Here is a 26180-nt window from a genome sequence, read left to right on the forward strand (position 1 = left end):
CATCACGACGTTCCCTTCCCAGCGCTCAGCTGCTGGACACTTCTCAGTTCCCCGGGGCCGGGACCTCTCCTGTCTCGTCCACGCCGTGTCCCCGCGCCTGGCACAGGGGGTGACACAGAGCAGGCAGAGTGACCGTGGCGATCCCGGGGCCGCGGAGCCGGCCGGGCCCCGGACCCACCGTCCGGCGCCTGCCGCCCGCCCCGGGCGCAGGCCCCGCCTCGCCGCCGCCTGAGCCCACCTCCTCCCGGCCGCCGCCATTGGCCGCGCGCGCCTCCGCCCTCGGCCTCGCACTTCCTGGCGGAGCCATGGCTGCGCACCGATCCGGCCCCCGGGCTCCGGCGCCCGCGCCCCGCCGCCCCGCCAGAGCGGCCCCGCCGCCGGGGGTCTCGGCGCCGCGCCCGTAGCGCGCCTCCCAGGTGGGCCTCCGCCGGCGCGCCTCCCGCGCGGGACCGGCCGCGCGCCGCCGGGGGCCGGGGGGCGGGCCTGCTCGGGGACGACCCCAGCCCCCGCGAGCGCGACCCCCGTCGGCCCGCCCGCGGCCTCCCTTTGTGCAGGGGGAGGGCGTGCCGCGGCGCGGGGGAGCCGGGGGAGGGCGCCGCCACCCCCGGAGGCGGGGCAGGTGCGGCCTGTGCGGCCGGCCCTCGCGGCCCAGGTGAGTGTCCCCGCGTCCCGCCGCGGGCGCCGGCCCGGGTCGCGTCCCGACTCCGCCTTCTCCGCCTCCTCGTAGCCGGCTCGAGCCAGCCTGGGCGGCCGTTGTGCCGGCAGTTCCGCCAGGGGGTGCCGGGTCCGAACGAGCCGCAGCAGCGTCCCCGGAGACCCTGCCGGTGACGGGTGAGTGCTGGCGGGCAGCCGCGTCCGTCCCCACAACGTTGTGTTTACCCGAGCGCCGAGGTCGGGCAGGTTCAGGGTCGAAACCCGGGTAAGAAAGATTAGAGAAGAGGTTCCCTAGGGGCCCTCCGTCCCGACGTGCCCTCCGTTCCTGTGTTTACGAGATCTTTTATGCATAACTGGGGATCGTCGCTGGCCGTGTGGATGGCCTTGATCCCCCTCGTCTGCTTCCAGGAAGCACGAAGGCAGCGGACACCCAACACTTGTAGAAATCGGCCCCAACCCACTTGCCCGGAGACAAAAGGGAACCTACACAAGGGGAAACTCTCTCTAGAAATCTTGGCCTAGAAAAGAAAGCTTTTAGCACTCGGGGCGAACGGAGCCTTGGCTGGCTGCCTGGAGTGGTGGAGAGAGGGACCTGCAGCTTTCTGTGGTCTGACCTTGGGTGAGCCCCTCCTCCACCAGAGCCTAGGTGTCAGAAACGATGGGGCCAGCTGCCTCGGAGGGTGAAGGTGAATCAAGGAAGTCAGGGGTGTGCAGACGGCACTGCTTGAACGTGATTTCCTTCCCTTCTCTCTCTGAGCCCCCAAGCTGCTGAGGGGTCTGTCAGAAAGGACAGGGGTGGGTATAGCTGGCCATTGTCACAAAGTGGCTAATTTGTCAGGAGAAGTCTAATCTCTTCCTTCCCCCAGGCAGCTGGACAGCATGGATTGTACCTGAAGTTACTCTTTTGGGAACAATGTAGCCCCCGGGTGTGTCCCCAATTATCTTGAAACAGTGGTGACTTTTTGTTACATTTTTTTTTTAATTAGCAAAGGCTGTTTGTTCAGTAGGTAACAAATTGACTCTTCTCAACCTAGATAGCAGAGGTAATGCTCTTCAAACCCTCAGTCCCAGTATGTGCCTGAATTACTGGCCTAGCCCTACCTCTGTGTGCTCCCCGCCCTTTTCCCAAAGTCCCCCAAAGCCTGGTTCTGTGCCGTCAGTGAGTTGCTTGGCATTGCAAAGATTGCAGAAACCTTAATGTCACCTGGCACACTGGCCCATTTCGTAGACACGACCATGAGGTCAAGAGAGGTTAACATGCTTGTTTATCCTGAATGTTCCAGGCAGGGCAAAAGCCCCAGAAGGTTTCCTGCCTGCAGGCTTTCTTTCTTTCTCCCTTCCTTCCTTCCTTCCTTTTCTTTCCTTTCTTTCAACTTTTTATGGCCAGGTAGAATAGCCTAGTGGTTAAGTGCATGGAAGCCACACTGGGTTGGAAACCCAACTCTGCCAGCTCCTTCCTGTGTGACGCTGTCTCATTACTTCCCGTCACTGCTATCAACTTCCTCCTCCACAAACTGAGGAAAATAATAGTGCTGGCCTCATGGGGCTGTTGTAGGATTCAATCAAGAAAGCATTCAAACCAGTACCTATGTCTAGAACATGGTTTATATGTCATCACTGCACCACATCCTTAACTTCATCATATTTTAGAGGTAGGACTCTCTCACAGGCTGGGTCACATTCAGCAGAGCATCACAAAGAAGGGCTCAGGTTTGGTTCCCAGCCATTTACTAGCTTTGGGACCTTTAACTCAGTAACCTCATCTGTAAAATGGGACGTGTGACATCAGCCTGGCCAAGTAGTTGTGGGGGTTAAATGAATCAGCACATGTAAGTAAATCTCGTAGTTTGGTTCCAGGGTCATTTTCTGGGCCCTGAAATGATAACTCTTGTCATTATAGCCTTGGCCTAGCCAAAGGCCTCTGTGAGAGCAGGCATTAGAAGGTAGGTATTTGTAGGAGGTAGTTTTAGCTAAAGACATGGTTTGGCTGGATTTTAGATGCCAAAGGAACACTTGTTAAATGTTCTAATTCTAATAACCTGATATTTTCAACTCACGGCATCAGAGTTGCTTGTGTTGATAGGGCACTGCTTTCTCTCCCTCTGTCTTCCAATGTGACTGCTTCCACCCTTGTCGTTGCTATAGTCCAGCAGAGCCCACAATTAATGAGTGTCCTAGAGTCGTTGCTATCACTGTGTGCTCAGAAATCCTCTTTTCGTTGTAGGACTGTGACCTCTTTTATGATGGAGGGAAGCCGGCAGACAAGAGTGTCTCGACCCTACAAGATCAGCGAATCTTCAAAGGTCTGTGAATGGTTGCTCACCACCTGTGCAGAGTGCCTAGGAAGTGTGACGTTTTTCTGATGAGCCATTCTTAACGGACACACTGGTTTTCTGTTGTTGGTTGTGGTGGTAATCTCCTTAGAGGCAGCACGGGCCAGGAGTGGAGGAACCATAAAATCAGGGAGCTAGAAGTGTGAGGGATGTTAGAGACACGACTCACCTCATTTATTCTGCACCTCACCCCTGAGGTGGGTGGAAAAGGATAAATGCAGTGGGATTGCCATTCCCCTCCGGCGGCTCAAGAGCTCCGAGGCCAAGTCCATTGAGAAGCCAGTGCCGACCTTACAGCGGGGGGGCAGAGTGTTGCATACTTGGATGTTAAGGCCCTAGGATCCTCGCCCATAGTGACTTTCTGAGGTTCCAGGAGTGCAAGAAGGTGGCTTCCCAGGGCTGGGCTATCAACCTGTGTTACACTGGCTCTATCAAAATCACACTAGGAGAAGGTGAGAAGGAAGGTGTCATACTAGAAATGCGTATCTGGCCCCACCCCAGACCTGCTCAACTAAAATCTGAGAGCTGGACCTGGGAATCTATACCTTCAACAAACTCCTGCAGGGCCTGGCAGCAGCCCCTGCCCCCGCAGCTGCTATAAGCAAGGGTTGGGGGACCAATCTTCGGGATAGTTCTCACTTACACCTGCCTCTTTATACATATCAGTAACACCATCTTTTCTTCTCTTGGAGATTAAATTTTATGGTTATCTTAGATCATCATTTTCAGGGAGACCGGTATTTCCCCCAAGGGAGTAGAATTGTTTCTCGGGATATGGAAAGAATTTTACTTGTTATGATGAGAGCACAGCTATGCATATAGTACCTGCATAGATGAACAGAGTATGTGTGGTATTAATATTTCATGGGGGCTATTAGAAAAAATACCTTAAAAGACTGAAAAAGAATGTTGAGAAAGACCCCATTAAATAAAGGGAGTTGTGAGCAGACTATAGATTTGAGAAAAAATGAGAGAAAGAGGTTCTACAGATGTGCCTAAAAGAAAACCAGGGTGTAACTCTCAGAAGAGGTTGGTTCTCTGGAGAAACGCTCTCCTATTTCCATCTGCATCCACTGAGCAGGCTCTGCCAAGCCTGGCTTTATCTGCTGTGGAAACCCAGGAAGGCCTCACTGCTGTCTCAAAGGGGCTTTGTTCCAGAGCTTGGCTGAGGAGACAGTGTAGCTTTCTAAGTTTGATAGCACTAGAAATCTGCGCTCCTGAAAGCCAGATTCTGAGTTGCTTTCTTTCTGAATCGACGCTTTCGGAAGTAGGGTTCTCTTGGTTGATTGTATTTATGTTCCTAACTATAAGTGTACCTTGATTTTCTAAACACACTCATGTAGCCTGTACCCAGAATAAATAATAAGAATAAGAATAATAATTGTCATACCCCTCCAGTCCATACAGTGCCACTCTCCCAACTTCCAACATTGCAGGTTTGCCCGCCCTTGAACTTTGTGTACCTGAGTCAGAAGGTAGGTGTTCCTGTGTGCCTGGCTCCGTTCACTCAGCATTATGATCTGAGATTCACCCCAGTTGCCATGCATAGTGGTAGATTGTTCCTTCTCAGTGCAGCGGAGTGTCCTATTGTGTGACCACCCCTGTTCGTTTATCTGCTCTGAAATGTGCTGATCCATTTTGGTGCTGAGTGCGTTTTTAACGTGAAGTCCCCCATTCCTGCTGTGTCTGTCCAGTGTCAGCTCCTGAGTACCTGTGTTTCTTCACCCACCTTGCCTTGCCTTTGATAAAATCACTAACGTAGGAAATGAAGGAATAAACAGGGTTAATACTATCAGAAAATGTTGGGGGCTGGGGGCCCCGAAATTATGTGAAATTCTGCTGTAAAAGGGACATCAGTTATTGATGTCCCTTTGAAACTGGGAAGCCATGTTTGTCTGTTTTTTGAAAGTTCTCATCTCTGCAGCTACATGAAGATAATCAGAAACGGGCTGTAATGGAGACCCAGGTACCGAATTGAATGTGCCTACTTAGCATGGAGACCCAGCTTGAGAAGCAGCGCTGCCCTTTTCCCTGCCCTGGCTCACTGGAGCAGATGGCTCCCCTTGGCAGCTGTCATCCGGGGCTTTCCCTGATCCTGCCCCTTGGGGCTGTTTCTCTTCTTACACAGCAGCCTGGGGTCATGTGTATCCCCATTTAAGTGTGGCGTCCCGGCACCCCATCAGCTTAGAGACAACCAGGGGCCCGGTGTAGGCAGACAGCCCACCTGATGCCCCTCACTGCTTCTCTCGGGACACTGAGCTTTTACTGTTATAGGACAGACTGCTGCTGCCGTGCTTTCTAATTTCCTTTCTTCAGTCCACACCCGCGAGGGGCCCCACACCAGTGTGCTGGAGCCCAGGTCATTGCTGCTTAGTTAGAAGCCAGAACCAGGGTAGCCTGGCTTTTTCTGCTACTAAGCAGAATAAACAGAGTTATCCATATACAGGACCTAGGAAACCATCCTATAACAGAAGAGCAGTCGAGCCTGGCTCTCCAAACTTGGATGGGCAGGAAGATCTAGGCAATATCTGTCTGGTGTCCTCATCAGAGTGTGGGCTCATTGTCCGCTCCCGTCATGTAGGTGGAGCAATTGATGTTGGAATTAGCCAGATGAGGCAGAACCACAGGGAAATAAAGGACCTCAATTACAGATGTGTTGGAAGCAGTGAGGAGCAGATTTGGAGGGGAAGAAAGAAATGAGACCCACTGCTCTAGGACATGTGTGGACAAGTAACCTGTAAGAATTGGGCAACTTGTAAGCTAGTCACACAGCTGCCCACAACTACTAAGCCCTCAGCCCATCTGCCTTTCTACCACCATCTCCCCTTTTCAGGCTTAGTGCCCAGCCAGCCCTTCTCAATTGCCCTCAAGTCAACCAGCTCCCTAGTTGATATTTCTGAATGGCCTGTTTTTCTCTGTATCAAATTTTCTTACTGTTTTTGTAGTGAGGAAATAAGGAAGTGCTCAGTATCCTCAAAGCCAAAAGTATAATTAGTCCTCCATGGATTTAGAAGTGATTGTCTAGGGCTGACGTATCTTTGTATCCTCAAAAGCGCATGCCAGGCATATAGCACCCAGTAAGTGCCTCCTAACTTAAATTTATGGAATTAATTCATATTCATCGTCCATATTAATTGATTTGTTAATTCCAGTATAGCGTGGTGATCACAGGTTTGGGCTCTGGAATCAGACCTAGGTTCAAATCTCAGCCCTACTTCAGTCACTCTGGGGGTTTGGGCACATTTCTCAGTCTCTGGCCTCGTTTTTCCTCATCTGGAAAACAGGGGTTATAATAACAGACATTCCCTTGGAGGGTTTTCGTGCTGCTCTAGTGAGAGTGCAGGTCAAGTGCCCAGCACCGTGCAGGGTACATACAAGCCCTCAGGAAAATATAGTGTTTTTACATTTTACATACATTGTATCTCTTTAACCCTGGCAGTGGCCGGTGAAGCCATGTTTCTGGAAGTAGGATCTCCAGAGCGCCTGAGTTGGGATCACTAAAATGGGGGTCTCTGTAGCACGACCATGTGCCTTTCTAAGGCACAGAGAAAGCTGTCTTCCCACGGCACAGAGCCTCAGTGGGACTGATGATCTCAACAGCTTCCCTCGAGCAGGCTCTTTGCCGTGACTGTCTCATTAACAACCCCCCGCCCCCCAGAATCCAAGCGGCGAATACCCCTCACCCTCACTTGTGAGATAAGGAAATGGAGGCTCAGAGCCCCCTCATGGCTCAACCAAGATCACACAGCTGGTGAGTGGCAGAGCTGGGTGCAAACCCTGATTCTGTCTGCCTTTACGGGCTACATCTGGAGCCACTCTCCATCCTGACAGGACAGCATTTTTCCAGTCTGTTTGCTCGTGACCCACAGGAAGAAAGGGAGGGAGGGAAGGAAGGAAGAAAACTTATAGGAATCTTATTTATAAAGAAGGAAAAGAGAGAAATGAGGAAGAGAGGAAAGAAGGTTGATTTTAGGGATTTTCATTATAAAGAAGGAGAAGAAGGAACGAAGGATGTATATAATACACACACACACCCTTATTTCCTGCAGTGTGCTCCATCTTATTTCTCATTCTCCTTCATTCCGCTCTATTTAAAATGCTGGTCACGTCCCACTAGACTGACTCCTGCGGCTGTGGGTGGGTTGCGGTTGGTGCGCTCCCTCTCTTTGGGCCCAGGTGCAATCAGGTGCTCTTCCACAGGTATACCGCTGGGCTGAGCACTCAACCACAGTGCTGCAGCGGCTGAATGAGCAGCGTCTACATGGCCTCTTCTGTGACATTGTCCTGGTGGCCGACGAGCAGCGAGTGCCAGCTCACCGCAACCTGCTGGCTGTGTGCAGTGACTACTTCAATTCCATGTTCACCCTGGGCATGCGTGAGGCCTTCCAGAAGGAGGTGGAGCTGATTGGAGCCTCCTACATTGGCCTCAAGGCCGTGGTGGACTTCTTGTATGGTGGAGAGTTGGCGCTGGACGGCGGCAACATTGACTACATCCTGGAGACGGCCCACCTGCTGCAGATCTGGACTGTGGTGGATTTCTGCTGTGAGTACCTGGAGCAGGAGGTGAGCGAGGACAACTACCTGTATCTGCAGGAGCTGGCCTCCATCTACAGCCTCAAGCGGCTGGATGCCTTCATTGACGGCTTTATCCTGAGCCACTTCGGCACGCTGTCCTTCACGCCCGACTTCCTGCAGAACATCTCCATGCAGAAGCTGTGCCTCTACCTGAGCAGCAGCGAGGTGCAGCGGGAATGCGAGCATGACCTGCTGCAGGCCGCCCTGCAATGGCTGACGCAGCAGCCGGAGCGCGAGGCCCACGCCTACCAGGTGCTGGAGCACATCCACTTCCCGCTCATCCCCAAGAACGACCTGCTACACCGAGTCAAGCCAGCTGTGTGCTCACTGCTGCCCCGGGAGGCCAACTGTGAAGGCTTCATCGAGGAGGCCGTGTGCTACCACAACAGCCTGGCAGCCCAGCCGGTCATGCAGACCAAGCGCACGGCGCTCCGCACCAACGAGGAGTGCCTGCTGTTTGTGGGTGGCGAGGTCTCCGAACGGTGTCTGGAGCTCAGTGATGACACCTGCTACCTGGACGCCAAGAGTGAGCAGTGGGTCAAGGAGACACCCCTGCCGGCCCGGCGGAGCCACCACTGTGTTGCCGTGCTGGGGGGGTTCATCTTCATCGCTGGTGGCAGCTTCTCGAGGGACAATGGAGGGGACGCAGCGTCCAATCTTCTTTATAGGTATGACCCCCGCTGTAAACAGTGGATCAAGGTGAGATTAAAGCCAGATTCTTTCTTTACTCTTGAGGACTTTTGATCTCTCTAACCTAGCCTTGACTGCCCCTCCCTTCTCTCTGGCCCTGACCAGCTCCTGCTTCTGAATAAGGTGTGATGATAAAGTGATGAGCCACCTAGTTCCCACCCTCCCCTGTCCCCGCATGAGGGCTGACCTCCTGCAGGGTCAGTGCACAACTTTCTGCACCGATAAAAACATTCTATATCTGCACTATCTGATACAGTAGCCACAAACAATTTGTGGCAACTGGGCTCTTGAAATGTAGCCAGTGGGACTGAAGGACTGAATTTTCAATTGGATTTCACTTTAACTAATTTACATTTGAGTGTAAATGGCCACAGGAGGCTGGTGGCGACCTTATCAGATAGCACCGATCTAGAGAGTTGACCCATAGATCAAACACTCTTCCCTGTGGCTCAGAATCTCAGCCAGGCTCCTCTTTCGGAAGGGTCTGGAGCTGGTTTAAGTAGGTATGAAGGCTCACACCCTTGGCAGGTATGGCGGCTAATTCCAGGAAGAGCACGGGTCTTGGTGTCAGACCTGAGTTCACATCCCAGTTTAGCTAAATCGCAGCTGGAAATTTCAGACTTGTTCCTTGCCCTCTTCCAAATTTCAGCTTCTCCCTCTGGAATGGGTAGAGGGACATTGACCCTCCAGGGTCAGGGGTTGTAGCTCATGTGGATTGGCAGGCTCCTGGGGAAGGTGTTCCTTTGCTCCACGAACACCTCTCCAGGCCACATCCCTTAGAGTCGGTCTCGGTCTTTGTACTTGCACCTCAGCGATTTTACTTAACTTGGTGTTTTTCTGAGCTCAGAACTCAGAGTGGACTCTGGTGATCTTTTGATTTAATTCTCAGAGATCTAAAACCGCCCACCAAGGTGTCAGCGCTGCCTCGAGAAAGGGGCTCCCAGCTTTGGAGCCCGTCCTCGAGAGCCTCGCAGCCACGGCAGCCTGAACGTGTGGGCTCTGAGGGGCAGTGTTGACTCATGTGTTCTGCTTGGATTATTTAAAAAGAAAAAATGGTGGGCCTTCTGCTTTCTAATTTCCCCGAGTGCCACTTTTTGCCTGTTAACACGGATGGCGATCAGCATTAATTTAAAAACTATCTGATGGGAGTGGCAAGAGGAGAAGTGAATTTTTATTTCAGGAAGTCACTAAATTAGCAATTGTGAACTGCGTGCCCTACAGAGTTCAAGTACACGAGGCTGGAAACATGGCCAAACAAGTTCGGGGAGCTGTGTCCTCCAAACCTTTTTTGGGGATTTGCAATGTCTCAGGGGTCCTTGGGAACTCTGAGAAGTCCCTCCTAAAGAACCTTCTTTCTTGAAGTTCGATTCCCTTCCCCCAAACTCACTTGGCCGGCTGCCTCCCCTTCCTAGTCCTGAGTGTTCCATAGGACACCTTTGGGAAGTGATGCTAGATGTTGACGCTGTCCAGGGTTTGGGGAAGGGAAGGTACAGGTGTCCTGCCTTCGCAGGTGGCCTCCATGAACCAGCGTCGTGTGGATTTCTACCTTGCCTCCATTGAAGACATGCTAGTGGCCGTCGGTGGCCGGAATGAGAATGGAGCTCTCTCTTCAGTAGAGACGTACAGTCCCAAGACCGACTCCTGGTCCTACGTGGCCGGCTTGCCCAGGTGATTGGGGATTTTGTGGCAAACTTCAAAGGTGACGACTTGGGTTACAATTCAGTCCACCTCACTTTCTGGACTTTCTGGCCTCTAATTCCAGGGAAAATTTCCTTGCTTGTAAATAGCTGGGTAGACCATGAGGGGCGGGGGGCTTGGTGGTGACAAGTTGGGGCTCCTGTTCTAGGCCATTCGAGTGCAAGTGTCGGCTCTGCTGTTGAGACAGACACCCCTCAGTTTCTGAGTCTGTTCACTCCCTGGGTTCACGGTGCAGGCCACCGTGCCTGCGGGACCGCACAGAAGAGCCTCCCTGCCCTGAGGTCCCTTGTGCTCCACTTCCTCGTCCCTCTCCTTCCTCCGAACTGCTGGCCACCACTGACATTTTTCTGTCCCTGTAACCTCGACTTCTCCAGAATGCCTTAAGGTCGGCGCCTTGTTTTGTCCCCCATTTGTTATGTAATTGATCAGGTGGAGGCATATGTCGCCTCCACAGCGTGCTGTTGCTGTTTTCAGCCCTTATCAGAAGGAGAGCAGTCTGTAGTTAAAGCCTGTTTCTCCAGTGGGGAAATGGAGAGCAGGCAGAGCCGGGGATTCTTTCCCAGGCTGTCCGACTGCAAAGCTGCCTGTTTCCCCGCCCTGCTCTGCCACTCCCTGTGCAGCGGCAGCTGCCTTCCATACAGTAATCACAGGGTGCCTGCTCCCTGTGTGATCCCCTCAAATCCTCACAAGCCCCTGAGAGGACAGGTCGTCCCCTTTTGCAGAGGAAAAGACTGAGGCCTTGGCTCCTGGAGACCCAGCCCAGGGTAGCACTGAGCCCCTCATTGTCTCTCCGTTCGTGCATCCGTTCATCTCTCCACAGGTTCACATATGGCCATGCAGGCACCATCTACAAAGACTTCGTGTACATCTCAGGAGGCCACGATTACCAGATCGGGCCCTACCGCAAGAACCTGCTGTGCTACGACCACCGGATGGACGTGTGGGAGGAGCGCCGGCCCATGATCACAGCACGGGGCTGGCACAGCATGTGCAGCCTGGAGGACCGAATCTACTCCATCGGGGGCAGCGACGACAGCGTGGAGTCCATGGAGCGCTTCGATGTGCTGGGCGTTGAGGCCTACAGCCCACAGTGCAACCAGTGGACCCGAGTGGCCCCGCTGTTGCACGCCAACAGCGAGTCCGGTGTGGCCGTGTGGCAGGGCCGCATTTACATCCTGGGCGGCTACAGCTGGGAGAACACAGCCTTCTCCAAGACGGTCCAGGTGTACGACCGCGAGAAGGACAAGTGGAGCAAAGGCACTGACCTGCCCAAGGCCATTGCCGGCGTTTCTGCCTGCGTCTGCGCCCTGAAGCCGCGGCTGGAAGACAAGAAGAAGAAGGGCAAGGCCAAGAGGCACCAGGACCGGGGTCAGTGACCCCGCCCATGCCTGCTGAGGCCTTGTGCCCACTGCCACCTCCCAAGTGTCTATAGACCAGCAGCACCTTCCTAGAACCCTGGAACCATTATGCACCACTTAGCAGCTTTTTTTTACTTTTATGATTCTTGATATTTCTATGATATCACCATAACCAATTAAATGTTCTACATAACTTTATATATTATCTTGCTTGAATAATTAAACCTGGGCCCAGACAGGAAATATCCCCTTATGTCTGCTCAGGGCTTCTCCCCACATTACAAGTCTCTGGGGGTCCTCCCAACCATCCCCCTGAGAGTAGCTAGGGCAGGGGTTATGTAGAAATTTTTGGACTGAAACTGGAGGCTTTGGTGGGACATTTCAGGTCCTCTAGTCTCTGCCTCCCCAAACCTGGCCGACATTTAAAAAATGCAAAGTCCTGATCCCTGCCTCAGAATAGTCGGGTCTGAAACTACCAGGAGTGGTGGGGGGAGCGGCTGGGAACTGTTTTAACCAGTTCCTGGAATGCCTGGGCATCACCCGTGTTTGGGAATCACTGGCAAGGTCAAGTGTAGTCATTTTTATAAGCGGGGACACGGGGACCCCGAGAGGGTGAGAAAGTGACCAAGGGTCTCCAGCTCACCAGACAACAGGTGAGACTTGGAACTTCTCGCCTGGGAGGTGTCAGGTGACTATTGTTTCTGAATACTCAGTTTTCCTGGTCAGTACTCTTCCCGAAAGCTAAAAGGGTATAGGGAATCAGGGAGGAAGAGGGGAAAAGGCATGAAGCTCTTTATGAATATTCTGTAATTTGCCCTTTTTAAACTTCTTCCTGGCACCCACTGTTTCTGATGTGCTGAGCCCCCAAATCTACATTCACTTCTCAGGAAAGGAGAAGGGAGCGCCCTAGAATTTGCCATTGTCCGCTGTGACTCCGGCTCCTAGAAGCAGTGAAGGCTTTTACACAAGGGAGTGCGCGTTAATCCCTCAGAAGGTCAACTGTCTCCCAGCTCACCCACTCGAGGGGCAGACCCTGGTCCCAGCCACCTGCTGCTAAGTAGCTTTGTGCTGCTGGGCAAATTCTGTAACAAGTCTTGAGCTGTGTGCTCACTCATTAAGTGACAGAGTTGGGTGAAATAGTGGCCAGGCTCCTCCCAGGGTTTAAGCTGTTTCAGTCTGTATAAGCTGTTAAAATATTTGGCACCTCCTTCTAAGATGTGTGACCGCCGTGTGTGGATTTCTACAGTCACTAGAACATCAAGCGCATATGCCCTTTAAGGAGAGCTTGAGACTAATGCCCAAGATGCCGTGTAACAAATATAATGTGATGGGAGGAGAGGAACGTGATCAGGTCTAATCACAAGCCAGAGGAAGCGTTAATGATCTGTACCTTGGCAGAGATCTGATTGCAGAGAGGAGAAAACTCAAAGATGTATGGTTAACCTTGATATTAGAGTATGAATCTCAGTTACCTTTATTTTATGTTTTGCCTCGACTGCACTTCCTTTCCTTGCCTTCAAGGTTTACCGTGGTTTTGAGAACAACCAGGAGAGCTGAGAGTGACTGGGCATTTGAAGCTTCAGTACCCACATCGTGGCCCTCCATTGTTAGTCGGGCAAGCAGTCTGTGGAGTTACTAAGTCCTTGTATGTGGGAGTCCTTAGAGGCTTACAAATTGTCGAGAAGTCCTGCAAGATGTATGTACAAACAAACCCCACAACTACACTCTTGTGGCTTGACAACCCTTCTGTGTGTTAAAGGCTCTGGGAAGTCCCGCGTTAACTGCGAACCTTCCATCAGCCAGCACCTCCAAACTTCTCCGAGCCTGAACCCTTTTTTGTCTCGTACCTAGTTCCAGCCCTCGACGAAACACGTTTTGCAGAACTTCTACCAACTTTGGGATAGCTCAGCACCTCTTCCTTTCCAGAAGAGGTTTTATCACTTGAAGACACTTTACAAGGCATAAAAAATATGGTCTTCTCCCCTACTCAGCCCAAGTCGTAAACCAAGTGGTGGTCAGCCAGAACCCAGAGGCAGGTAGGGAAGAGCTCAGAGAAAGACTACTCGTGCTTTGTGGAGACGGATGACTTTGACCTTGGGGAGAGGGCAGCCATCAGCTTTTAGCTTAAGCCAGCTGTGTTTTTGACGGCCGGGACGTGACCCAGGATGCAGGCCTCTGGCCTCTTTTCTGCCTTGTGCCTTCATTAGTCACGATGTCCTGCACCTAGTATTTTTGACGTCTCTCGTTCCGCCATAAAGGCAGTTTGTAGCCTACGTGGCTTAGAAGCTAATACTGAGGTTGAGGGGACATTTCTTTAAAAGTGGACTCTTGTGGCCCAACATCAAATGACTGATGGTGGCTCCACTTACACTAAGAAAGATTTGCAAGCTCATCAGGCTCAATGGAAAAGAGCATCCCGGACCAACGAGCCTGCGCGTGGGGAGCCACGTGGCGGCCCCCGTGCTGGTGTTCGCAGTCCATGTTTTGAGATGGAAATCACTCCACTGTGCGGTCCAACAAGAATGGAAGAAAATGGCTTTTAACTCAGTTTGGCAGAGCTGGGGATGTGCTTAGGCCAATGGCCGTTCGAACTGCGTAATCTCGAAGGTGTTGTTTCAAACTGAAGTGACAAAGACCCAGATTCTCACAGGCCGCCATCTGGAGACAAAAACAGCAACATTTGCTGTTGTCCCATCAAACTGTCGAAGCTTCAAGCTGAACTTTGAGAATATCTGGACCAGTTGTTCTGTTTTGTTTTTTAGTCTTTCAAAATAAGCATGGTGGACATTTATTCAGGGTTTTTTTTTTCTCACTTTTAAAGCACTAGAGTTTTAACTTCATATTAGTTGTAGGTTTTGAGTTTGATCCTCAGTTAGAATCCTGTTTGCTTAAGACATAAATGGAGCAATGGACGGGGATAGAAAAGCTGGAGAAACCCTTATTCCTCGTGGCGGGCTTTCCGCTGTCTCAGCGACTCGCTTGTACGGTGGCTCCATCAGTATTTTTAACATTCTGCCACCGTAGACAGACTGCCCGGGAGGAGCCTGGATCTCGGGCTGAGCAGAAACTTCATGTGTGTATCACACACGGAACATTCCTCCCCCTGCCCCTGATGCATAAGGCGACCTGGCCTCTATGTGACTTAATAGAAACCCCAGAAGCCACCCTGAGGGGTGTTCAGTTTAGGGTGGGAACCCAAATGCCAAAAGGGGGTGGAGTCCCTCCCCTGAGGTCCAAGGTCTCACTTTGTGAGTTCAGGTGAGTTCACCTGTGGTTCAAAGCACCTGGCTCCACGTCCGGGAGTGATGTTTTGGTAATGTGAGCAATGCGGGATGGGAGAGGACCACCCCCACCCCTCACAGAGTTACTAGCCTCTCTCTGCCCTGGTCCTCCATGGCATGCGCCTGGCCAGCTCCAGCCTGAGCAGCACCTCACAGGCCTGTTAGCTCCTGGAGTTTGGGGCTAGACTCTCAAACTGCTGGTCCCTGACCTGGAGAGGCAGTTCCAGCTGCGGCCTGGACATCCTCGCTGTCTCTGCAGATCCCGAGTGTGTTCAGAGGGGAGGGCGCCGTGTCCTGCAGTTTAGGACACGCCTTTGTAGTACAGGGCAGCTCCGTAGGTACTTGGAGATCCTGCCGAGCGCGTCTGCCAGGCCTGGCAGTTTTTAAAGTTTTTTGAAATGTTTTGATACTTTTTGATACCATTTGCTAATACCCGTTTTGTAGGTTGCCTGCCGGGGTTTTCCACCTCACCCCTATCCCCTCCCCCTTGAGCTTGCACTAGACAGCAAATGTCCTGTGGTCAGTGCTGGGATATTGCCGTGTGGCTTTGTCTTGGACCTTGCTCTCCTCTGTGGCTGTGATCTGATACAACTCTTGCATTTTGTAAGGTCACACGTGGCCCCTGAGGATGACCATGACCGTCTTAGGCTCCCAACTGAGCAAGAGGACACTGCCTTGCCAAGAGGGCGCTCTCACTAAATGGGTGTCCTGCACTTCCTCCAAAGCTCCTACCTCAGCAGTGCGCACAGAGTTGAAAAGATACCTGAGGACAGGTTCATAGGTCGCCTTTCTCATACGGGTCATTCTCAACCAGGGCACGGCTGGGGTCCTGATCCAGTCTCGTCCACCCCTTGCTTTAAAGAAATTTTAACGTGAAGTCCACGAGACCTGTAAGAGTGAGCCATCCTGCACTTCATAGAATTATTGCCCTCAGCATCGGAGGCTGTCAATTTCTTTTTTTTTCTAACATGGTTATAATCGGTGGCTTCTAAGGATGTTCTGGGGATCTCAAATTGGTTTTTGGTTGCCTTAGTTAAAAGAGTTGAATGAATGTGCAAATCTGGTGGTGGGTGGGGGGAGGGCAGCAGGGAGAACCTTGCAGGTCAGTTTTCTTTGAGAAAAAGAACTCCACCCTTTCAAAGTTACCTAAAGCCATCTTTACAGGTTTTGTTGCAAGTGAAGGAGGAATAAAGTCCTTTGGATAGATTGAAGTTAATCATTACCACCAGCCTTCGGTCAAAATTAGTAAGATATTTGACAAGTAATTCATTGGGTATGTTCTGGCTACTAATGTTACCAAAATCTGTAATTGTGTGTTTGTTTTTTAATTTACTGCCTTTGTATTTGTAACTTTATGACACTAAAAGCTTTTCTGTGTCTTATTTCTTTTTAATTAATTTACTGCATGTTTTTTTTCCTTTAATTCTATACAGAGTACTCAATTCTCGAAACACATTAAAATGATTTGCCTGCTAGGGTATGGCTTATTTTATAATTATATCCCTAGTCTTGTGTGGTTATTGTAATGATCTTTAGTCCTGTTTTCTCTGCCCAAATAAAAAAGAACCTCTTGCATGTTGAGACCAAATGTAATTTGGAAATTAACCAGACTGCCTTTTAGTGTTGTGGGATGCTGGGACATTTTGATTCTGCTTTCATTGTGCTTCTAATTACTATATTTTGCCAGGAATTTAATTCAGATCCTTGATTGCAGCACTAAGTCCTTTGACCTGAAATGAAACTGTTTGCTCAAATTTGTGTCAATGGGGGTAATTTGAGTAGAAAAGAAAACCAGAAGCCAGGGGAGCATAGTTTATGACAAGCAATTTATTATCTTTACAAGAAGGATACACTATCATCTCTATAAGAACAGAGTTCACTGTACTTCCCTTGGGCCCAAGAAGAAGAGGGCACCCTGCCCTGCTGTGGTTTTACAAGGCCAGCAGACAAGCCCAGTCAGCACTGGGCCCCTCCAGCAATTCAGCCCCAGGAGGATGATGAGAGGTACCTGCTGTGCCCATCACACCTGGGAACTGGGTTTGAATTTGCCTCTGAGCCAATGAGCTGCCCCAAACGGGACACTGGCTGCCAGATGCTAAAGTCACTGGGATTCTTTCATTTCAACCTCAGAAGAATCTTAGGTTAGAAATGATACTTTTCACCCTGAATGGTATGGCTCATTTGGCTGGGCGTCGTCCCACAAAGATTGCAGGTTCGATTCCTGGTCAGGGCACCTGCCTGAGTTGCAGGTTTGGTCCCCGGGCCAGGCACATATGAGAGGCAATCAACTGATGTGTCTCTCCCTCCCTTCCCTTCCCCTCTCTCTAAAAATAAATAAATAAATCTTTTTTTTTTTTTAAGAAATGATACTTTTCCCATTTGGGGGATGATGAACCCAAGGCTAGGGTTAATGATCTTACCCAAGCTGAGTGATCTTACCCACCCAGCTGGTCAGTGCTACAGTTGCTCCAGGTCCTCTTGAATGCAGTACCTTAGACAAAGACTTGAAGGCAGGTGGTTTGGGGGGGGGGGAAGGTGGTCCCCAGGAAGACAGAGACCCAGAAGAAGGAAAGCTGATACAAATGTTCTTTATATATTGCCAAATAATAAGTCATCCCCAAGTAATGGCTTAAAACCATAATATTCAATCATTTTTGCTGACAAATCTGAGGGTTGACTGGGTCAGCTAAGAAGCTCTCACCTGGGTCTCCTGTACGCCCAGCCGGTGGCTCCTGGAGACTCCCGGCAAGACAGGGCCTGAGTGGGGCACTGAAACAGCCGGGGCCCTCAGGCTCCCTCTCTGCCTCACTCCCAGTCTCCCTCTGTCTCCCCCACCCCACCCCCACCCTGCCCGGCCCCTCTGGTCTCACATGGTGGCCTTACCCAAACTTCTTAGGCTCCCACTCCCAGAGCCAGTGTTACAGGTGTGATTAGCAGCAGTCCCAGCTTCTTCTAGCCCAGCCAGGGGAGTTGCGGGGTGTCCTGCTGCATTCCACTCCTTGAGGCCGTCACAAAGGTACCCCAAGTTTAGGGTCGGGGTGACAGATGGCACCCTTTGCTGGGGGAGTGTCAACACATTGGGGCAGCAAATGTGTTCCTGTGTCATCTGCCAGAGGAGGAAAGGAAGCATTTACTGGCCTCTGCCTCCCTGGACACGGCTCTCCCAGAAGCCTGGGTCCCATCCCCCGCCCCTCGCTCCTGGGCTGCTCTGTGCCCAGCCAGCTGTTGAGTGTCTGAGAGGCCTCGGGGCAGATGATGCTGCTGTCCGGCCAGCTGAGCCTGCCCTGAACTGCCACTGTGGCTACGGCTGGAATCAGAGGAAGACTGTGGGCCTGTATCAGACGCCAGAGGCACCTGCTCCGCAGGGAGCTGGGTTTTAATACAAGTCTGCCTGCTCAGATACCTCTCCGCCAACTACTGGGAAATGACCACCGTTTAAAGTCCTCACGTGGGTTATTGTGTCCCCAGCAGGCCCCCTATAGGATGCAAATATGTGAGGTGAACTGGGGGAGTCCTTAACTTTCACTACCATCAGCCAAGATTACTGTCTCCTAACTCGGAGATGGCAGAGAGGCAGCAGGTACAAGACAGGGAAGTCTGCAGGGGGCTTGGCTCTGCAGAGAGGGCCAAAACCCATCTCTCCAGAACCCCACACAGACAAGGGCCTCACGCACGTCGGCTGAGGCCGGGGCCCTTGTCCCAAGGACCTGCCCATATCCTTGAATTAAGGCCAGCTCATCTATCACCTTCTCCATGGAGCTTGCCAACTTCCTGTTCGTGAAGGTGACACATATTCACCAAGTGTCTGCTCTGTTCCAGGCAGGCACTGCTGTAGATGCTGGGGATACGCTGGGGAACGAGGCAGCAAGGTGCCTACCGTGGGCTGACTTCTCGTGGGACACCTGCAGACACAGAGCAAGTAGGGACACAGGTGATGCAAATGGACTGAAAGCCATCCAGCTGCACACTGTAAATGGATGAATTTTATGTATGTGAGCTGTATCTCAAGAAAGCTTTTTTTAAAGGTAAAAAGTCTTTGGGGAGTATGCATAGCAGGTGAGAGGAACGAGAGACACTGGATAAGAAAGTGGTGAAAAATGAGAGCTGGGGACAAATCACGGAGGGAAGGGACCTGACTCCCATCTTCCAAGGCAAGTGCTGTGCACAGCAAAGATGGGGCGGTGAGGGAAAGGTTGGGAGGAGGGAGACCCAGTTGTCAGGAGGCATCAGCAGGCCTCTGCCTCCATCTGCACCTGGGTGGGGCTGGCCAGGGGTGGGGCCTTTCCTGACGAATTCCTCTAGGGAACACACCACAGCTGCCCCAGTCACAAACTACACCAAGACTTGGTGGCTTACAACAACAACAGTTTAACTAAGGAGGTGGGACCCAGCTAGGAGATTCTACTGCCCCAGCCATGGTCTCTCGGTGGTACAGCTTCACTCAAATGCCTTCTGGGGCCGGGCGGGGAGGCTGCCTTCAGCAGGGGCTGAGTGGACACCTGGCCTTTCCCACGTGGCGGTCTCAGAGAAGTCCGAGGACTTCTCACTTGGCAGCTCAGGGCAACCCGAGACAATGGTCTAAGGGACAGGAAGTGAAAGCTGCCCATGTCCTTTTTCTAAAAGTTAACACACAAGTTAACTTTTATACTCTGTGTACTCTGCGTGCGTACAGTTCTATGAAATTTAACAAATAGGCAGGTCATTATTCACTACAAAAATAAAAGCCCAGCAATGGATGAATGGATGAACAGAGTGTGGTCCATCCCTACAATGGAACGTTACGCAGCCACAGACAGGAATGAAGCACTGATACATATGACGACATGGACTAACCTGGACGACATTACGCTAAGTCAAAGAAGCCAGACACACAGGGCCACGTACTGTATACTTCCACTTATACGCAATGGCCAGAACAGGCAAATTTATGGAAACACAGAGCAGAGCAGTGGTAGCTTAGGGCTGGGGTAGGGATAAGGAGGGGTGGGGAGTGTTAGCTAATGGGTACGGGGTTTCTCTTCGTGATGATGAACATGCCCTAACCTTGACTGTGGTGACGGGTGCACATACCTGTGACTATACAAAAAATCATGGAGTCGGACACTTTAAATGGGTGAGCTGTATGTTATGTGAATCATACCTCAATAGAGCTGTCTAAAATATTACAGCAATAATTCACCCCATTCTCTGACAGCCAGGATCTCCCTATTTGGTTTCTAAAACTGGGGACAAAAATTGGGGCCCACTGCGGGAGCAATGCCGTGCATGCAGTCCCCAGGGGACCCTGCAGGGGCACCCTAGAGCAGAGGTCCTGAAAGGTGGTCCCAGAACCAGCAGCATATGCATCCCAGGGAACCTGGTGGACGCGCAGACTTGCAGGCTCCACCCAGATCTGCTGAATCATCCGCAAGCAACGCGTGCTTTCACGAGCCCCCTGGTGAGTCTAAGGCCTGCTCCACCGAGAACCACTGCTCACTAGGGGGTTCTTCTTCCTCCATCCACAGGCCTCCCTGGACTAGGAGCCTGCCAAATCGCCAACAGCTGTGCCGGGTTTGCATTGGCCAAAACCTGAACTACAGGCTTCTCTCTGGCTAAGCACAACCCGATCCAGGGGGAAGCTGAAACTTCTAGCCTGAAAAGGCTAGAAAAGGCCTTGGAGCAAATCTCTGCAGGGCCACACACCTGCAGCTTCTCAGAGAAAGTGAACCTTGTCTGTGGACTTCCTGTTGACAGGGCAGGAAGCCTCGAGGCATGACCCAGCCCTTTGAATTGTCCCCAGCGTCCGCCTGTTGGGCAACTTCATGCTCTGCTCAATGGGATCATTTTACCAGGCAAGCCACAGTAGTGATTCATCCTCCCTGGGAGCCTCGGTTCCACCCCTTCAGTCATCTGGAAGTGCTGAAAATGTGTAACTCCTATATGCAGTTCTGAACTAAGTGTGCCGATGCTGTGGGCCTTTTTTTTCCAGACTGAAATTTAAGAGACCTGGATTCCAATCCAATGTTCATAACCAATCGCCTCCACCATGGCTTTGCTCAGTGTCTCCTGTTTTCAGAATGAGGACCAGCTCACACTTCTGTGACACGGACAGAGCAGGGGCTGTGGGTCAGGAACATGGACTTTAGCCTTGGCCTTGCTGCATGCTGCCTGGGCAGGGCACTCACATCTTAAATCTGTTTCTTAAGCTGTGGCATGTGATGGTTGGGGACGCCTGGTGTCCCTCAGAGTGTGACCTGCAGAACCTTTGTCTGCTAAACAGCTACCTACAGGAGTTCTGATCAGGAAACATTGGGGGAACTCTGGAGGTGGTGTCCTCGCTCCTGGAGATTTACATGAGGGGACACATGTGCATGTTACAACCTCTGAAAGTCCCATCAAAGGTAACTGTCTAACTTGGCTTAAATTTTATTTCCCAAGCCTGTTTGTCCCTGTCCCCTCCCCCCTTCTCCTTCCATTAATAACTACAGAGACAGTGTGAGACACAGAACCATTTGGGAAATAGGAAGCTAAAAGATTCCTGTATCCCATCAACTCTGACAGTCGAAGATTCAGTGATTGTCCCATCACCCACAGGGAAGGGTGCCATGATGATATCAGATAAGATGGTCAGCTGACTTCAGGGGAAATACTTCCCATGAAGGACAGTGGTTTGATGTGGTTACTATGCTTTAAGGTCTGGCTTCCAAATTTACAGATCAAGAATCTTGATGTGGTTAGTGCATCTGTGATGGTTAATTTCATGTGTTAAGTTGGCAGGGCCACAGTGCCAAGACTTTTGGTCAAACATTACCCTGGGTATTTCTGTGAAAGTGTTTTTTGAATAAGATTAAATTTTAAATTGGTGGGTTTTGAGTAAAGCAGATTGCCCTCTATTATGTGGGTGGGCCTCAGTCAATCAGGTGAAGGCCTTAATAGAACAAAGAGTAAACTTCCCTAAGCAAGAGGGAATTCTCCAGCAAATGGCCTTCATACCTGAACCACATCAGCTCTTCCTGGGGCCCCCAGACTGCTGGCCCACCCTGCAAATTATGGGCTTGCCAGACTCTATAATAGGATGAGCCAGTTCCTTAAATCTCTCTCTCTCTCTCTCTCTCTCTCTCTCTCTCTCTCTCTCTCACACACACACACACACACACACACACACCCTATTGGCTTTCTTTCTGTAGAGAACCCTGACTAATAGGCATCCACAAGAGAACAGACTCAGGGAGTCACCACAAGAGCCAGACTCTGGAAGACAGCATTCAGGGGAACTCCTCCCAAGAGGTAGAGTTTAGCTGATACAGCTGCTCATCACTTTATGGAGAAAGAAGTGTAGGCTGAGATAAGAATGTGTACAGAGTCTTGGGCAGTGGCAACTGGCTTGACTAGGCACATGGGTGGGTGTATGCAAGTGGTCACAGAGTGTGCAGGTCTTTGTATCACACATAACAGTCACTAGAGAGCACTCATAGCACAAGAGGCATTAAACAACTAAGTAAGCAGAAAGTCTTCACCAGTAGATGCTAGCTAGTCTGTCCTCGGCCACCCCGGTGCTGCCACATGGGCACAGAGTAGTCGTGGCGGCAGGGGCAAGGGCTGTGAATGGGTCTCGCTCAACAAGGCTTATCTAGCTGCTGCCACCGCCAGTGACATAGGCCAATGCTGAGCTGCCAATGTGGCACCATCCATCAAGGACACCCACCTACCACGTGGTGGCCAGTTGGTTACCTTAGACCCCTTCTACCCTGGAAGGCTCAGCAGCAATTCATCTTAACTGGAATCAACAATATTCCAGGTATGAGTTTGCCTTTTCTGCCCACAGGGCCAGGATATACAGTCACCACTTCAGTCCACTCTTGGATGGAACTCACACCATAGGATCTCCTGGTATCAGGCCCTCCGACTTGGACTGGAACTTATGCTCAGCTTTCCTGGGTCTCCAGTTTGCAGATGGCCAATAGTGGGGCTTCTCAGCCTCCCTAATCACATGAGCTAATTTCTTTTTTTTTTAAGATTTTATTTACTTATTTTCAGAGAGGGAAGGGGAGGGAGAAAGAGAGGGAGAGAAACACCAATGCGTGGTTGCCTCTCGCACACCCTCCACGGAGGACCTGGCCCACAACCCAGGCACATGCCCTGACCAGGAATCAAACCAGTGACCCCTTGGTTCACAGGCCAGTGGTGCTCAGTCCACTGAGTCACACCAGCCAGGGCACATGAGCTAATTTCTTATAGTAAATCAGTATATACTTATATCCTATTGGCTCTTTTTATCTGGAGAACCCTGACTAATACAGTGTGATAACTTGAAATGTGGAGAAGACCTTATGCATAAAGATATTCATTAATATTCTTAAGAATGAACAATTAGAAACAATTTATATACATGAAACATGCCCAGGACAGAATATTGTACAGTCACATAAATAATGTTTATGAGTTTTTCTTTTTAATAAAATGGAAAAATACTGGTATTTAATGTTATAGAAAAATTCAGAATGTAAAATCAACAATAATAATAATAACAATAATAACACTCTCAATTACTAAGCAAGTGTCAGACACCGCTTTGGCGGTTTTATGCACAACATTGAACTAAATGAAATTCTCACCGTTATATGCATACAAGGTCTGTCCAGAAGGTATCCAGCCATGTACTATGCAAAATGGAGACATTTACTGAAGAAGATACAAGATATAAGAAACATTGTACATGGGGCAATGATGCCTCAGTCCCCTTCAAAGTAGACATCTTGGGACCTCACACAGTTCTCCCAGTCACCATCAGCTGCCCCATCATATTTTCCTGAATCTCATCGATAATCTGAGATCTCTTCCCTTTTTGCCGCGACCAATGTGGGGAGGAGGTCCCTGAGGGGGAGCGACAGGAGATTAAGAAAGACACAGACACAGACACTTTAAGGAAAAGCGGGGACCAGGTGGAACATCATCCTCTGATGGAGAGACAATGACCCTGAACATGGTCTCCGTGTTTATTTTATAGGAGTTAGTTGGATAAAGCTCAAGGACATTTTGCAGACTCGGGGAAAAACTGCAGGCATAATTGCGCCATTCCCAGGCTATCTAAATGATAAATATTTCTTCTGCAAAAGTTACAGCTGCATTCAGCTGAAGCTTGTGGTTAACTATCTCGAGCTTCTTAACCCCTGCGGGTTCCGGCTGTATGACACCAGCCTTCACTGCCCTCCACACTTTTAAAGGTGATTTTAGTTTTGGGAAAAGCCAGAAGCCATAGGGCACCAAATCTGGGCTGTAGAGGGGCTGAGTCACCTGGCTGATTTGATGTTTTGCCAAAAATCTCTGCACTAAACATGATGCACCAGCGGGTGTGTTGTGGTGATGAAGCTGCCAATCACCAGTTGCCCATAGCTGCGGCCTTTTAACTCATCCCAGCAGTTTCTGTGGAGGAATGTTCAAGCTTACCACAAAATTTGATGCAGATTCACTGCTCTACTCACTGAGTCATTTTGAACGCCATGGCCACACAGTACACATGCTCACTCAATGGCCTCCACTGCCCCCACTGATTAGTGCAGTGGAGTCGTCATTGTTCGCGCATGCACATTGCAGTCCACTCACCCTGGCTGCCAGGTTACAACCATGTGGTGCAAACCATTCTCATTATATTAACAATGGTTGGACTTTTTCCTGACCTTGTATATGCTTGGAGAGTACACACCAAAAATCCAATTAAGTTCATTCTTAATTGTTTGTCTTTGAAGAGAACTGAGTTTTTGAGTTTTTTCTTTTTTCTTCTTTACCACACTGAGATTCTATTGCCTTTATGGTTGGAAGAAATTTAAACAAACTGGATTTTTAAAAGTAGGATGTAGCCTCGGTCCCCTGCCTCTGACTCTTCATCCAATTTGTTTACGATTATGGTACTAATGAGGGTAGCCTATGACAGGTGGCGGGAGGTCCTCTCCCTCTCCTGGAAGGCCACAATCCCCAGAATCTGCCAATGAAGTTAAATTCAAAATTACTGTATAACTAATGTATCAATAGCAACATCACCTTCTATGCAAATTACTTTTATTTCATTGTAGAGCTCACATAGCATAGTAATTACCTATCAGATGGTAATTACACTTTTATTATTTTTTAAACTTCCATTAAAAGAAAGCATCTTAAATTGGAAAGAAACAATCCATGTCACAAGCCAGTTAGTCAAAGACTGTTTGTCTGTTCAGAGGTCCCAGAATGACCATCATCACGTTCACCCCTTATGAAACACTCACCATGTACAGGCATCGGGCGACGTGCTTTGCATATGATGTCTCAGTGAGCGTACCTCGCCGCCGTGCTAGAGGTTTGTCTTGTTGTCACCGGATTACAGATGCAGAAACAGACGGAGAAAAATTAAATCGTGTGTTGAGGGGGCAATAGTCTCCACCTTACTGGGTTTTGTGAGAATTCAGTGAGGTCATTTGTTCATACATTCATTCATTCCACAACTACTTACTGAGCAGCTGCCAAATATCTGGAGCTGTCAAAGGTGCTGGAAAAATATCAGTGACAAAGGCCAAGCTCCTGGCTTCATGGAGCTTAGAGTCTGGTGGAGGAGACGGGCAATGCCCACATGAGGCAACTAGACTGTAGCCCATCAGCTAGTGATGCATCCTGCGGGGAAGAGGAAAGCAGATAGCAGGAGGGAATGTGGTGGTGGCCGTTACAGGGCGAGCGGTCAAGGAGGGACTTCCAGAGGAGAGGGCCATCACAGACCTGAGTGAGCAAGGGGACAAAAAGTTCCTGGCAGGGGGAAGGGCACCTGCAGAGTCAGGTGGGAGCCTGCCTGGTGCCTTAGAGCTGTCACTCTCAAGCTGGGGTCTCTTTATATTTTTCAAAATTATTCCTGACTCCTCCCATGAATGGTTTTGGTTTTGTGAGATACCTTTTGTTATTTACCATTTAGGAAGGAAAACTGAGACTTTGAAAAATATGTATGACAATTTATTAATCATAAATTCACTCTATGTTAACATGTAAAACATATTTTTAATGAAATATAACTATTTTCCAAAACAAAAATTTGGTGAGAAGTGTGGCGTTGTTATTTTGGTAAAGCTCTGGAATGTCTGGGAAACAGCTGGTTCCTCCTATTGGCTACTGAATCCAGTCTGTTGTGATATGTCGTTTTGCTTGAAATAGGTGAAGAGAATCCAGCTTCACACAGATAATACAGTTGGGAAAGGGAGGGAGGGTTTTTTTTTTAAGTTGATTCCTCAAGAGGAATGGCCTCTTTAGATAATTGTGGATGTTTTCCTTTGTTGCTCTGCCAAAAGAAGACAAATTTCTTAAAGGAAAATTGTCAAGTGGAATGTAAAATCATATCAATGAACTTTTTGTATCTTGTTTGATCAAAGTGCATTGGTCTATCTTGTATTTTGAGTGGATTTTACTCACACATGATTTTATAACATACCACATGGGTCATTCGGAAAATACTGATTCACTAAGTTATGCAGATCTTCCACATGTTGAAACATTGCACTATTCGTTACTGTTAAAAATATTCTTCTGTTACTATCACCACCAACCTCACCAGAAAAGTTTTCAGTGTTGGGAAGCTGCCCAGATCACAATGGTGA

At 50.0% G+C, this 26180-nt stretch overlaps 1 protein-coding gene across 3 annotated transcripts; it reads left to right on the forward strand.

The window, feature by feature from the left end:
• Positions 1-263: 263 nt before the first annotated feature.
• Positions 264-16087, forward strand: KLHL36 (kelch like family member 36). 3 transcript variants are annotated; one of them, XM_053916131.2, is made up of 6 exons: positions 296-416; positions 728-831; positions 2879-2957; positions 7188-8261; positions 9763-9920; positions 10771-16087. In XM_053916131.2, exons 3-6 carry the CDS (start codon positions 2895-2897, stop codon positions 11324-11326), a joined length of 1851 nt encoding a protein of 616 aa, XP_053772106.1. In that variant the 5' UTR covers positions 296-416; positions 728-831; positions 2879-2894; the 3' UTR covers positions 11327-16087. The 3 variants fall into 3 exon arrangements, with proteins under 3 accessions (XP_053772105.1, XP_053772104.1, XP_053772106.1); XM_053916130.2 differs by lacking the exon at positions 728-831 and having other exon boundaries at positions 264-416; XM_053916129.2 differs by having other exon boundaries at positions 284-831.
• The last annotated feature ends 10093 nt before the right edge of the window (positions 16088-26180 follow it).

The sequence above is a fragment of the Desmodus rotundus genome, chromosome 12 (assembly GCF_022682495.2).
Source record: "Desmodus rotundus isolate HL8 chromosome 12, HLdesRot8A.1, whole genome shotgun sequence".
In the NCBI taxonomy this organism is placed as follows: domain Eukaryota; kingdom Metazoa; phylum Chordata; class Mammalia; order Chiroptera; family Phyllostomidae; genus Desmodus; species Desmodus rotundus.